Genomic DNA, 14,761 nt, shown 5'->3' with positions numbered 1-14,761 from the left:
CGCCGTGCCCGTACCTGCAGGCAGCCGCGGAAGCCCTGCTCCACGGTGCCACCGTCCCCTGCCAGGCCCCCCAGACTCAGTGCCCGCAGCCGCAGCCCCTGCAGCTCCGCAGCCACGTCGGCCACCGCCTGCGGGCACAGGGGGAGCTGAGATACCCAGGGGTGCCACCCACAGCGCCTGCTGCGGGAGCAGGGCAGGAGGCCTCCCCGTGCCTCAGTTTCCCCACGAGCTCTTAGTCTACCTGGTGGCGGCCGTAGTCGAGGGCGAGGAGGAGGAGGGTGGCGGGGGGGTCCCGGCCGGGTGCCCCCCGCAGCTCCAGCTGGAGGTGGTGCCAGTCGCCGTCGTTGACCTTGGCATGGGGCAGGCGCAGCCAGGCCAGCCGGGACCCCCCCTGCCACACATCGGCTTCTGCCAGCCCCTCGCTCAGCTGGGACAGGGACATCGGGGACCCCTGTCACCCTGGGGGGAGCCCTGGCACTGTCCCCCGTCCCCTGGAAATGCACCCCCCTAAGCTGGCACCCTCTGGCACTACCCGCCCAATACTGATGCCCCCCCCAGCACTGATGCCCCCCAATACTGATGCCCCCAGCACTGATGCCCCCAGCACTGATGCACCCCCAATACTGATGCCCCCCAGCACTGATGCCCCCCCAGCACTGATGCACCCCCAATACTGATGCCCCCCAGCACTGATCCCCGCCCCCAGCACTGATGCCCCCCCTAGCCCCCTGCCCCACCTGCACGGTGACGGTGGCGGCGCCCGCGCTCGCCTGCAGCAGGAGCCCGTGGGGGTGCCGGGTCCGGAACAGGAGTGCCAGGTGCCAGGGCAGGGCGGGGGACAGTGCCAGTGTCCCCCACGTCACCCGGCTGCTGCCCAAGAACCGCTGTGCGCCCCCCAGCTCTGCGGAATGTGGCATGTGGGGCATCTGTGCCCCCCCCCTCCAAATGCCCCCCACCTCCCCGTGGCTCCCTGTGCCCACCCAGTGCCCCCCATGGCCCTACAGCTCCCCATGCCAACCCAGAGTCCCCCCGGTGCCCCCCCAGTGCCCAGCCCATGCCATCCAGGGCCCCTCCAGCTTCCCTGGCGCACCCAATGCCTCCCATGCTCCCCCAGCTCCCCATGCACACTCAGTGCCCACCCAATGCCCCTCGGCCCCCCAGTGCCCACCCAGTGCTCTCAGTGGCCCCCGGTGCCCCCCATGCCCACCCTGTGCTCCCCAGTGCCACCCAGTGCCCTCCATGCCCACCCAGTGCTCCCAGTGCCCTGCCAGTGCTCCCCATGCCCACCCTGTGCCTCCAAGTGCCACCCAGTGCCCCCCATGCCCACCTCGCACCCCCCAGTGCCCTCTATTTCCACCCCCTGGCTCCAGTGCCTCCCAGTGCTCCCCAGTGCCTCCCATGCCCACCCTGTGCTCCCCAGTGCCACCCAGTGCCCCCCACGCAAACCCAGTGCCACCCAGTGTCTCCCATGCCCACCTCATGCTCCCCAATGCCACTCAGTGCCCCTCAGTGCCCCCCATGCCCACCCCATGCCCCCCATACCTTCCTGACAGGTCTTGCCCCCAAAGCCGGGCGGGCAGCGGCAGCTGAACCCATCCCACTCGTGCACGCAAGTGCCACCGTTATGGCACGTGGTGCCATCACACAGCGTCTTCTTGGCAGGACAACCTGGGGGGGCACAGGGGTCACAGAACCCCCCCTCCTTCCTCCCCGGCACCCGGAACCCCAGCCCCAGGACCCCAGTCTGGCCCCACACGCCTCAGGTGAGACCCTTGGGCACCGAGTCCTGAGTGTGCCCATGGCTAGGGGCACAGACCTCCCCTGGCACTGCCCCCACAGCCCTGGCACCCCCCGACCCCCATCCCCGCAGTCCCGTGCCCCCATTCAGCCCCGGGCAACCCCGACCCCCCAGCGGACACCGTCCCTCGTGCCCTTGTGCCCCTACCAGGCAGGGTGCCGTTGTTGGCGATGAAGTTGGCCATGTCGATGGGGCGCTGGTCGATGTGGAGGTGCCGCATGCACCCCACGAAGTGGCGGCTGCGGATGGGGAAGCTCTCGGGCAGGGTGGGCACGCCGCCCAGCAGCAGCGGCCCCGTCAGATCCAGAGACCTGTGGCACCCGCTGTCACCCACGAGGACTCCAAGGGACCCCCATGCCACGGGGACCCCATGGGACCCTTCCCACCCACATGGACTCCATTGGACCACCTCCATCCATGGGGACCTCAAGGAACACTCCACATCCACCTGGACTCCGAGGGACACCCAGGGATCACACCCCCCCCACTCATGGGGATCCCAAAGGACACCCTATCTACCCCACCAACAATAAAGACCCCAAGGGAACACCCCTCCCCATAGGGACTCTCCAAGGGACCCCAAAGGACCACCCTATCACCTCCTCACCCCCATGGGACACTCGGACACATATGGACTCTAAGAGACACCAAGGGACACCCCACACCCATAGCGACTCCAAGGGGCCTCGAGGGACAACCTCCTCACCCAAGGAGACCTCGAGGGACAACCTCCTCACCCAAGGAGACCTCAAGGGACACTCCCACCCATACAGACTGCAAGGGACCCTCTCCATCCCTGGGGACCTCAAGGAGCATCCCACTCCCCCAACCCATAGCGACTCCAAGGGACCCCAAGTCATGGGGACCCCAAGGGACCCCACGTTTACTTCTTGCTGCCAGACTGCGTGCCCTGGGCAGCGCAGGAGTAGTTGCCGAGGACGGGGCCAAAGCGGAGGGCCATGCCAGTGTCACAGTCGTCCACCGTCACCACCGCCACCTTCTGCTCCGAGGGGCCCTGGGGCAGCCCCGACCGTCCCACCACCGGCTGGGGGCAACAGCTGAGCGGGGGGCTTACGCTGCCCCTGGCCCGCAGCCTTCATCCCTCTCCTCATCCTCCCTCTGCCCTCCAGCCCTGCTCTCCTCCATCTCCCCCAAACCCCTCTTTGTTGCTCCACCTTTTCTTCCTCTGTCCCAGCAAACACCACCACGATCCCCTCTAGCCCCTCTTCTTTTGTCCCCCAAAACCTCACTGTGATCCCCTATAGCCCCTCAGCTCTCCACCATGCTCCTCCACCCCCTTTTCCTCCACCCCCTCCACCTCCCATCATGCTCCCATCCCTCCATCTCCTTCTTGTCCCCCCCAAACTCCGCCATGATCCCCTCCATCCCCTCTTCCTCCATCTCCCCAAACCCCCATCCCACTCCTTTCCATCTCTCCAACCCCAAACTCCCACCTTCCATCCCATCTATCTCTCACCCCCATTCCTGCTCCCCTCCTTGCCTGTCCCCCCAACCCTTCCAACCCCTCCAAACCTCCACCCTACTCCGCTTCGTGCACCCAACCCCAACCCTCCTTCCCCAGCCCCTCATCTCCTCTTCTTCTATCCCTCCAACCCTCCCCCATCCCTCCATCCCCACCCCAGTCCCATTTCTCCCCTCACCTTGTTGTAGTAGTGGAGCTGGACCCGGTGCCACTGCCCGTCGCTGACACCGCCTGGCACGAAGGGTGACACCGTGGTGGTGGTCTCACCTGTGGGCACCAGGGGTTAGGCAGCAGGCACAGCCCAGGGAGGGGGCACAGGGAGGGATCAGAGGGGTGGGGGGGCAGGATTGCAGTGCCAGGGATGAGATGCACGGGGTGCAGCACTGAGTGATACTCAGGACACAGTGCCAGGGATGCGGTGCCCAGGGATGAGATGCATGGGATGCAGCGCCAGGATGTGATACCCAGGGTGTGATAGCCAGGGATGCAGTGCTAGGCAGTGCCAGGGATGAATCATAGAATGACCAGGTTGGAAAAGACCCACCAGATTATCGAGTCCAAACATTCCTATCAATCACTAAACCATGTCCCTCAGCACCTCATCCACCCGTCCCTTAAACCCCTCCAGGGAAGGGGAATCAACCCCCTCCCTGGGCAGCCTCTGCCACTGCCCAATGACCCTTTCCATGACATATTTTTTCCTGATGTCCAGCCTGAACTTCCCCTGGTGGAGCTGGAGGCCATTCCCTCTCGTCCCGTCCCCTGTCCCTTGGGAGAAGAGCCCAGCTCCCTCCTCTCCACAACCTCCTTTCAGGGAGTTGGAGAGAGCAATGAGGTCTCCCCTCAGCCTCCTCTTCTCCAGGCTAAACAACCCCAGCTCTCTCAGCCGTTCCTCTTGTTCTCCAGCCCCTTCCCCAGCTTTGTTGCTCTTCTCTGGACTCGCTCCAGAGCCTCAACATCCTTCTTGTGGTGAGGGGCCCAGAACTGAACACAGGATTCGAGGAGCGGTCTCACCAGTGCTGAGTACAGAGGGAGAAGAACCTCCCTGGACCTGCTGGCCACGCCGTGTCTGATCCAAGCCAAGATGCCATTGGCCTTCTTGGCCACCTGGGCACATAAGATGCATGGGATGCGGTGCCAGGCAGTGCCTGGAATGCAGCACCAGGGAGGTGATACTCAGGACACAGTGCCAGGGATGAGATGGAAGGGATGCAGTGCCAGGGATGCAGTGAACAGGATGCCGTGCAAAGGGATGCACAGCATGGGATGCAGAGCCAGGACATGATACCCAGGACACATTCCAGGGAAGCACAGCAGAGGATGCAGTGCCCAGGACGCAGTGCTGGGATGCAGTGCCAGGCAGAGCCAGGATGCGACGCCTGGGAGGGAATGCTGGGGATGTCACACCGGGGCACAGCGGGTGCAGTGCCTGTACCTGCTGAGAAGGTGAGCTGGACCTGCTCATCCACAATTTCCAGCGCCACGAAGTCGTGCTTCTCGTTGAAGCGCCCATTGTAGAGCAGGAGCCCATCCCGCTCCTTGGTGGCAAACCTGGGGTGGGGACAAGTGCCAGGCCCTGCCTGTCACCCCCAGCCCCCTGGCCTGCCCTGTGTCCTATCGCCCTCCACCCATTGGGACACTCTGGCACCCCTGGGGTGCCCCCATCACTGTCCCCATGCCAAGGGGTCACCCCACCATGCCCCGTTGCCCCCATCCTGTGCCCCCTGGGTGCCACACTGTCCCCTGTCCCATTGCCCCTGCCTATGCCCACATGGTGCCCACCACCTCCTGCCCCATTGCTCCCACACTGTGCCCGTGGGGCACCCATCACCCCACACCTCAAATCATGCCAACAGGACACACATAAAAGCCCACGTCATCACCCAAGGTGATGCCAGCGGGCACCCAGCAACCCCCAACCCAAATGATGCCCACAGGGCACCCATCATCCCACACCCCAACACCCCAACTGATGCCCATGGGACACCCATAAAATCCCACCCCACCCCCCAAATAATGCTCATGGGGCACCCATCACCCCCCACTCCAAATGATGGCAATGAGGAACCCATCACTCCACACCCCTCACCACATATGATGCCAAGGGGGCACCCATCACCTTCCACCCCAATTGATGCCCGTGGGACACCCATAATACCCCATTTCATCCCTCCAGATGAAGCCAATGGGGCATCCATTACCCCTTACACCAAATGATGCAATGGGACACCCATAAAACTCCACCCCACACCCCAGATGATGCTCACGGGGTGCCCACCACCCCACACCCCAGGTGATGCCAAGGGGGCACCCACTCCCTCTTCCTCCTGATGCCCCCCGAGGCTCACGTCAGGGCGAGGGTGAAGTGGAAGCGCTGGCGGAGGCCACGGAAGGTGAGGAAGGAGTGCGGGGGGAAACTGCGGGTGCTCATGGTGCAGAACGGCTTCTCGTAGTGCCCGGGGGGGCACTGGCAGCGGAACCCCCCCACCAGCAGGTTGAGGCAGGTGCCCCCGTTGCGGCAGATCCCCGGGGCGCAGCGGCCCCCCCGGGCGCTCAGCTCGCAGTGCTCCCCTGTGGGAAGAGTGGTTGGCACCCCCCGAAACAGGAGGTGGGGTCCCCTCTCCCATCCCCCCTCAGCAGCTCCACAGCAGCTTCATCCCCAGCTCCATCGCCGTGGCAACCTCCTCCCATCGCCACGGCAACCGAGTCACCCACCCACCCCCATCCCAGCATCCTCTCCCCCAGCAGCTGGCATCCCCCCCCCCCCATGTCCTGTGGGGCTGGGGGTGTCAAGGGGTCCCCCGGGAGGGTGGGGGTTGTCCCCAGTGCCACCAGTATCCCCAGTGCCAGAGTGTGTGCCCCTCAGGCCACAGTGTCCCCAGTGCCACCAGAGTCCCCAATGTGTGAACCCCTCAGGCCACAGTGTCCCCAGTGCCACCAGTGTCCCAGTGGCCGTAGTGTATCCCCCCCTCAGACCACCATGGTGGGGACAGGGTGTCCCCAAGTTTTCCCCAGGGTGTCCCCCAGGCTGTGTCCCCACCAGTGTCCCCATTCCCCCGCTGAGCTCCTGCAGGGACTGCGCTCAGGTGGAGGGACAGAGGGGATGGGGACAGGGACAGGGAAGACAGAGGGGAGATGGGAGGGAGGAAGAGAGAGAGGGACGCCATAGAGAGAGGAAGAGGAAGGTGGAAAGATGGAAGAGGAGGAAGATAAAGGTGTTGGAGACAAAGGGGAGGGTGGAGGGAGACATGGAGGATGGATGGGAATGGAGAATGGATGGAGGAGGGAGGGAGGTCAGTCGGATGAGGATGGATGGACGGAGGGATGGACGGAAGGATGTACAACAGAGGATGGCTGATGGAGGGACAGCTGAGGAAGGATGGAGGGCTGAAGGAGAGCAGGATGAAGGGATGACCCTGGTGGGTCATGGAGGGCCAGCAGAAGAAGGGATGGATGAGAAAGGCTGATGAGGAATGGGATGAAGGTCAATGGAGATGGATGATGAAGGACTGGAGTAGGACAAAGGGATGATGGGGATGTATGGTGGACACAAGAAGGGACAGACAATGGAGGGCTGAAAGGGAGTGGGATAAAGGGATGACGTGGACAGATGATAGAGAGAGCTGAGGAAGGGGTGGATGATGGAGGCTGAGAGGGGGTGGGATGAAGGGATGTTGGGGGGAGAAGGACAGAGGGTTGGAGAGCTGAAGGGAAGGAGAAAGAAGGGATGAAGGGGATGGATGATGGAGGGACAGCAGAAGTTATAATGAATGGAGGGCTGCAGGGGAGCTGGATGGAGGGGGATGGACACCAAGGAGGGAGGGAGGGAGGGATGAAAAGGAGCTGGATGAAGGAATGATAGGGATGGACGATGGAGGGACAGCTGAGGAAAGGGTAAGTAGAAGAGCTGGACGAAGGGATGATGGGGATGGACACTGAGATGATGAGATGGATGGATGACGGAGGGCTGAAGAGGAGCTGGATGAAGGGATGATGGAGGGACAACAGAGAAGGGGTAGATGGAGGGGTAGTGGTAGACAGGATGACAGGGATGGACACCAGGAGGGCAGTATCACTGCTGGAGAGGGGGTGAAGGGGACAAGGTGCCACCAAGGACAGCCAAGGCAGAGTGGCGCCGGGCTCTCACCAGTGAAGTCCTCGTGGCACTCGCAGGTGTAGCCGCCCTCGCGGCTCCGGCACCGTCCGTTGCTGCCGCAGGGGCTGGAGTAGCAGAGGTCAATCTCTGTCTCGCAGTAGTCGCCGGTGAAGCCAGGCGGGCAGCGGCACCGCAGGCCGGTGACGGGATGGATGGGGCGGAAGAGGATGGTGTCGGAGGCGAGGAAGGGCGCTGAGCTGTCGAACTGGAGGACGGAGACGCAGCGCATGTAGTTCTCGCAGGGCTCCCGCAGGCAGATGTTGTCGTCAAAGGGCAGGACCCGCTGGGCTGAGATGGCGGCCAACAGCGAGCGGTTGAGGTAGAGGCGCTCCTGAAGTTCCTCGGAGGAGAAGAAGTGGGCGCCATGGCCCGAGGTGGGCAGCAGCACCGAGAGGCTGACGTTAAGGATACGGGCAGTCCCCACATCTGTGTCTGTTTGGATGTTGAAGAGGACGACGCGGTGGCGGGGGGGTGGCCAGGACGGCTGCCACCCCTTCCAGGAAGCGACTAAGCAGCGGAGAGAGGAACCGCTCCTGGGACATGTCAGCCAAGCGTAGGGTGATGCTGTTGCTCAGCATCTCGTCCGTGATCACCGTCACCCGCAGTATGCACTGGGCTGTCGCGCTGTGGATCCCATCTGTGGTGGGGGGAAGACAGGAAGATCAGTGACACTGCTGGCCAGTGCAGGGTGGGAATGATGGTATTGATGAAACACCCATCCTGCTTGGCCACTGTGGGATGCGGACGGTGGTGGTGATGGGAACTCATCCCACTTGGCTGCCACAGAATGAGCGTGGTGGTGGTGATGTGGCACCCATCCGGCTTGGCCACCTCAGGATGGGGACAGTGATGGTGATGTGGCACTCATACCACTTGGTCACCTCAGGATGGGGATGGTGGTGGGGACGGGGGATCCATCCCACTTGGCCACTGCAGAAAGGGGACAGCATGGGTTACGGGGTGCCCATGCTACCTTGACCCTGCAGGATGGGGCTGGGGCTGGTTATGGGGCACCTGTCACACTTGGCCACCATGGGATGGAGACGATCCAGGCTATGTGGTACCCATCCTGGTCAGCCAGCACAGCGTGGGAAGAGTGGGATGGAGACAATACTGGCTATGGGGCACCCATCCTGCTTGGCCACCGTGAGATGGGGATGACACTAGCTATAGGACCAGCAATGGCTATGGGACACCTGTCCTGATAGCCATCAGGGGATGGGGACAGCGCTGCTCTGGGGCACCTGTCCTGATGGCCATCAAGGGATGGGTACAACACCGCTCTGGGGCACCTGGCAGCATGGTAGTGCTGGGTGGGGCACAGGCTCTGCCTGGCACTGGGATGCCACCTTCTTCCTCCTCCTCCATCTCCTCCTCCTCCTCGTGGCCAGGATGAGTGCAATGGGATGGGGACAGATGGAGAGCGGGTAGCGGTCGGACAGCTGTACTGAGGGAGCGTGGGGACAGTGGTGGTGGGGGAGGGAGAAGGGGGCGATGCCGGGGGGCTGGGGTTGCCTGGTGGCCCGTGGCCGGTGGCCGAGGGGGGGTTGCCATGGCTGCGGCAGCAGGAGCCCAGCTATGGCCGAGCCCTTTGTTCCCCTCCCAGATGCCCCCGCGCTGGGGGGCACAGCCTGGGCATGGGGGGGCTCCCTGCCCCCACCCTTTGTGCCCTGGGCCCCTCGCTTTGGGCAGCCGGAGTGAGGACCCCAGCCCGGGGGGAGCTGCGGGGTGGGGGCAGGAGGTGATGGGGGACACATGGGTGGGGACAGAGACATCCCAACATCGCCTGTGACTCAGTTTCCCCCCAGGGTGGGGCTGAGGAGCTGCTCTTCCATCACGGGGTGACCCCCACCAGCAGCACCAAACCGGGCTGAGCCCCACAGCACAGCCCCCCATGGCCCCTTCCAGCTAGTGCCCCCCCAAAACAGGCATATTGGGTTTGGGGACCCCCCCCAGTGGAGAGACCAGTCTGAAAGGACCTCCCCAGGACACAAACCAGACCCTGTGCCCCCACAAATACACAAACCAGGCCCTGTCCCACCCCCAAATACAAGAACCAGGCCTTGTGCTCCCCCCAAATAAACAAACCAGGCCCTGTGCACCCCGAAATAAACAAACCAGGCCCTGTGCTCCCCCCAAATATACAAACCACACCCTGGGCACCCCCAAATAAACAAATCAGGCCCTGTGCAACCCCAAATACACAAACCAGGCCCTGTGCTTCCCCCAAATACATGAACCAGGCCCTGTGCTCCCCCCAAATACACAAACCAGGCCCTGTGCACCCCCAAATACAAGAACCAGGCCCTGTGCACCCCCAAATACACAAACCAGGCCCTGTGCACCCCCAAATACAAGAACCAGGCCCTGTGCACCCCCAAATACACAAACCAGGCCCTGTGCACCCCCAAATACAAGAACCAGGCCCTGTCTCCCCCCAAATACACAAACCAGGCTGACAGGCCCCCCCCAAATACACAAACCAGGCCCTGTGCACTCCCAAATACACAAACCGGGCCCTGTGCCCCCCCCAAATACACAAACGAGGCTGACAGGACCCCCCCAAATACATGAACCAGGCCCTGTGCCCCCCTAAATACACGAACCAGGCCCTGTGCCCCCCCAAATACAAGCATTGGGGTCTTCTGGAAACACAAGACTTGGGGTGCCAGGACCCTCCCCCCCCAAAACTGCACCAGACCCTAAGCCCCCCCATATTCACCCATCATGACCCCCATAACACACACATAAGGGTACCAGGACCGCCCCCCGACAATGTACACACCAGGCTCTGCCCCCCACCAAATACACCTATAGGCCCTGTGCCCCCCTCCCTGACACACACAGCGAGGTGCCAGGACCCCCCCAAACACACACAGAGGTTTGTGTACCACCCCCCAAACACACACAGGGGGTCTGCCCCCCCCCAACACATGCAGCGAGGTGCCAGGAACCCCCTAAACACATGTACAGGGTCCTGCCCCCCTGATCCCTGCTAGAGGGTCCTGAGCCCCCCCAAACCAGCATGCACTGGGGTATGGTGATTGCCCCCCAAACACCCCAGGGCTAAGGCTCAGGGTGAGAAAGGAAAAGGGAGTGCTGGAGCCCTCGACTGCCTCCAGCCGGGATGGCTGGGTTGGGGGCACAGCACCCCCATCATCCCCCAGATCTGGAGAGGGCGGCAGCCAGATGGGGTGGTGGGACCCCAAATCACCTCAGCTCCATGCAGAAATAGAGGGGAGGCACCTGCACGGGCTTCTTTTAGCCCCAAACCTTGGACCTCCCAGCTACCCCACCCCAGGATGGGGGTCTTACCTGAGACGGAGACCCTCATGATGGCCTCCAGCGGGCGGTTGTTGTCCAGGGCGGGACTGAGGCGCAGGTCCCCGCTGCGGGCGTCCAGCAGCACCAGGTTGAGCTCGTTCCCCTGCTCGAAGGCATAGGTGAGGCTGTCTGAGACATCAGGATCATGGGCTGGGATGCGGCCAATGACACCCCCAGGGAAGCTGCCCGAGCGGTTGGTGATGTAGTTGTTGAAGAGGATCTCAAAGTTCTTGAGTTGAGGGCTGTTGTCATTGACATCGCGGAGGCGCACGTGCACAGTGGCTCTGCTCACCAGGGGGGCTGAGGTGGCTTGGACCACCATGATGTACTCTGCCTTGGTCTCGTAGTCCAGGTCAGCCAAGGCAGTGAGCTCGCCAGAGAAGATATCAAGCTGGAATACCTCAGGGATGTTGCCTTCCACGATCTGGTACATGATTTGGGCATTGGTGCCCTCATCAGGGTCGGTGGCTGTGATCCGGGCCACTACCAGCCCAATGGGGCTGTTCTCCTCCACAAAGATGTCGAACTCATCCCTCTCAAAGACAGGCGGGTTGTCATTGACGTCCAGCACCGTCACTTGGATCTCCACTGGCGTCCGCTTGGCTGGGACGCCCTTGTCAACAGCAAATGCCTGCAGGGTGTAGAATGGCACGTTCTCCCGGTCGAGGCGGCGCAAGGTGCGGACGATGCCCGAGGTGGATTCGATGATGAAGTCACCGTCGCCATCATCACCCCCTTGGAAGGTGTAGAAGACCCTGCCGTTGAGCCCTGAGTCACGGTCAGTGGCTGAGACCTGGAGGACACTAGTGAAGGCGGGCACATCCTCGTAGACAGAGCCCTGGTAGGAGTCACGAAGGAACTGGGGTGCGTTGTCGTTGACGTCGCTCACCAGGATCTCCAGATAGGTGGTGTCAGACTTCTGTGGGATGCCGTTGTCACGCGCCGTGATGGCCAGGGTGTAGGAGACCTGGTCCTCATAGTCCAGCTCCATCTGAGTGGTGACGGCCCCGGTCTCGGCAGCGATGTGGAACTGCGGGATGCTGTCCTCCATCAGGTACGTGATGCGGGCGTTCTCCCCTGTGTCCTCATCTGTGGCACTGATCACTACTACCGTGGTGCCCACCGGTCGGTCCTCATTAACGTTGACGGTGTAGTGAGAGCTCTGGAAGACAGGTCGGTGGGTGTTGGCGTCGGTCACATTGACGACCACCTGGGCTGTGTCCTGGCGGGTGCCGTCCGAGGCGGCGATGGTGAGGAGGTACTGCCGCTCCAGCTTGTAGTCCAGGGGCAAGGCGAGGGAGATGAGCCCACCACCACTCTGGCTGGTGATGGAGAATCGGTTGCGGGTGTTGCCACTGGAGATCTGGTAGGTGATGACGCTGTTGGCATCACGGTCAATGGCAGAGACGGTGAGGACGCTGGTGCCCACGGCTGCATCCTCATTCAGGCGGGCGCTGTACTCCCGTTGCGTGAACTCAGGGCTGTTGTCATTGACATCCAGGATGGTGACGCTGACGCTGGCCGAGGAGGCCATGGGTGGACTACCCTGGTCCTGAGCCTCCACCCCAAAGCTGTAGAAGTCCACTGCCTCCCGGTCCAGCTCGGAGGCCACCACGATCCACCCGGTGCTGTTGTTGATGGCAAAGGGGAAGCCAGCACCGGTCTCCAGGAGGGTGTAGACCAGCCGGCCGTTGTCACCTGAATCGGCATCAATGGCTTGAATGTGGATGACAGAATAACCCACCGGCACATTCTCCAGCACGGTGGCCTGGAAGGGGGTGCTGACAAAGATGGGGGCGTTATCGTTGACATCCAACACCTGGATGGTGACCAAGCCGCTGATGTTGGAGAGGGGTGGGCGGCCGCCATCCTGCGCCCGGATACGTAGGTTGAATTCCTTGCTGACCTCGTAATCCAAGGGGCTGACCACGTCCAGCACGCCCGTCTGTGCGTCGATGTAGAAGTGGCCGCGGGTGTTGCCGCTGACGATGCTGTAGTGCACCAGGGCGTTGCTGCCCTTGTCACAGTCGGTGGCCGTTACCCGCAGCACGGCCGAATTGGGCGCCACGTCCTCGGGGACCTGCACCACGTAACGCTTCTCGCTGAATTGCGGCGCGTTGTCGTTGTCGTCCTCCACGGTGATGCGGACGGTGGCCGTGGTGCTGCGGGGTGCCGGCTCCTGGCCCTGATCTGTGGCCTCCACCAACAGCTCGAAAGCCTCCACCGCTTCGCGGTCCACGGGGCCACGGGTGCGGATGACGCCCGAGCGGGAATCGATCTCGAAGACCTCGTTGGCACCACCGGCATTGAGGAGACGGTAGAGGACATTGGCATTGGGACCGGCGTCACCATCGGTGGCCCGCACGGTCAGCACCTCGTAGCCCACCTCCAGGTTCTCCCGCACGCTCTCCCGGTACTCGGGCTGCTCGAAGGCTGGGTCGTGATCGTTGGCGTCGCTCACCGTCACCGTCAACGTGGCCATGGCGCTGCGCCGGGGTGTCCCGTGGTCCATCGCCGTCACTCGGAAGACGTGGGTGCTCTTGCTCTCGCGGTCCAGGGGGGCGGCGGTGGTGACGGCGCCGGTGACGGGGTCCATGGCAAAGAGGGCGTCGGAGCGGCTGTCGAAGAGGGCGGCCATGGTGTAGCGCAGCCGTCCCGCCTCGCCCTCGTCGGGGTCCATCGCTGTCACTTGTGTCACCGGTGTCCCCGCCGGCCGGTTCTCCCCCACCGAGGCCTGGTAGCTGGAGGGCTGGAATTGCGGCGAGGTGTTGGGGCTGCGGCGGCGACGGGGGTGGCTGTGGGTCATGGGGCTCCTGGTGGTCCCTGCGCTCAGGGGGTCCCCAATGTCCTTGGTGCTCGTGAACTCCTTGGTGCTCCTGGTGTCCCTGGGGACTTTCCCAGTCTCCCCAGTGTGTCCAGTACCCCTGGTGCTCACCATGTCCCTGGTGTTCCCAGTGTCCCTGGGAATGTAGATGCCCTGAGTGTCCCCTGTGCCTCCAGCACCCCCGCTGCTCCCGGTGTCCCCAGCATCCCTGATGCTCACGGCGTCCCAGGTGCCCCCGGCATGTCCGGCGTCCCCGGTGCTCATCACCTCCCCGGTGCTCCCGGTGTCGCTGGGGTCATTCTCAGTCTCCCCAGTGCGTCCCGCGTCCCCGTCGATCCCAGCGCCTCCGAGGACCGGGGCGCTCCCGGTGTCCCCAGCGCATCCAGCATCCCGGCCGCTCCCAGCGCCTCCCGCGGTGCCGCCGGAGCCCCGGTCGCTGTCCCCGGTGCCTCCGGTGCTCGGGGCTGTCCCCGCGCCGCTGTCCCCGGTGCTCCCGGTGGATGGAGGGATGGAGGCGCTCGGGGCCGGCCCGGCGCCGCGGTCCCCGGTGCTCCCGGAGCCGCCGCGGGGCGCAGCTGGGGGGCCGGCGAGGATGGCGGAGCCGGTGCCGGTGGGGGCGGGGACGGCGGCGGCGATGCTGACGGGGATGCCGGTGCCGCTCGCGGGTCCCGGCGGCGGCGGCAGCAGCAGCAGCAGCAGCAGCGGGAGCAGCGGGAGCGGGGGGAGCCCCGGGGTGGCGGCCCCGCGGGCGGGCGCAGCGCCCATGGCGGGTGCGGCCGCTGCCGCCGGTGCCCGAGAGCCCCGCGCCGCCTGCCCGCCGGGGCGGGGCCCGAGCTGCGCACGGGAGGGAGGCACCGCCCCCCCCCCCCCCGCAACCTCCCCCCCCCGCCCCGGCACCGGCACCACCGGCACCCGCGGGACTCCGGGGCCGCAGCCCCGGGACACACGGACACCGCACCGATGGACACCGCACACGGGAACGGGGGACACACGGACACACAGACACGTGTGCGGGACAGACTGACACGGGAACCGCACACACGGACACACAGACACGTGTCTGGGACATACGGACATGGGAACCGCACACATGGACACACAGACAGGTGTAGGGGACAGACGGACATGGGAACCGCACACATGGACACACAGACACGTGTGCGGGACATACGGACA

The 14,761-nt window shown here is 63.9% G+C and overlaps 1 protein-coding gene across 1 annotated transcript in view; it reads right to left on the bottom strand.

The window, feature by feature from the left end:
• Window positions 1-13,649, bottom strand: part of CELSR2 (cadherin EGF LAG seven-pass G-type receptor 2) — a 34,350-nt gene extending 20,701 nt beyond the window's left edge. Inside the window, 12 exon segments of the mRNA XM_069875681.1 lie at window positions 15-128; window positions 242-427; window positions 738-901; window positions 1,543-1,668; window positions 1,946-2,109; window positions 2,686-2,843; window positions 3,460-3,548; window positions 4,717-4,832; window positions 5,630-5,852; window positions 7,429-7,906; window positions 7,908-8,074; window positions 10,753-13,649. Coding sequence (XP_069731782.1) covers window positions 15-128; window positions 242-427; window positions 738-901; window positions 1,543-1,668; window positions 1,946-2,109; window positions 2,686-2,843; window positions 3,460-3,548; window positions 4,717-4,832; window positions 5,630-5,852; window positions 7,429-7,906; window positions 7,908-8,074; window positions 10,753-13,567 — 4,800 coding nt within the window. The 5' untranslated portion in view covers window positions 13,568-13,649.
• Between the last annotated feature and the right edge of the window lie 1,112 nt (window positions 13,650-14,761).

Source organism: Phaenicophaeus curvirostris, chromosome 24, assembly GCF_032191515.1.
Source record: "Phaenicophaeus curvirostris isolate KB17595 chromosome 24, BPBGC_Pcur_1.0, whole genome shotgun sequence".
Taxonomy (NCBI): Eukaryota; Metazoa; Chordata; class Aves; order Cuculiformes; family Cuculidae; genus Phaenicophaeus; species Phaenicophaeus curvirostris.
This window is presented reverse-complemented; position numbering and strand designations above follow the sequence as displayed.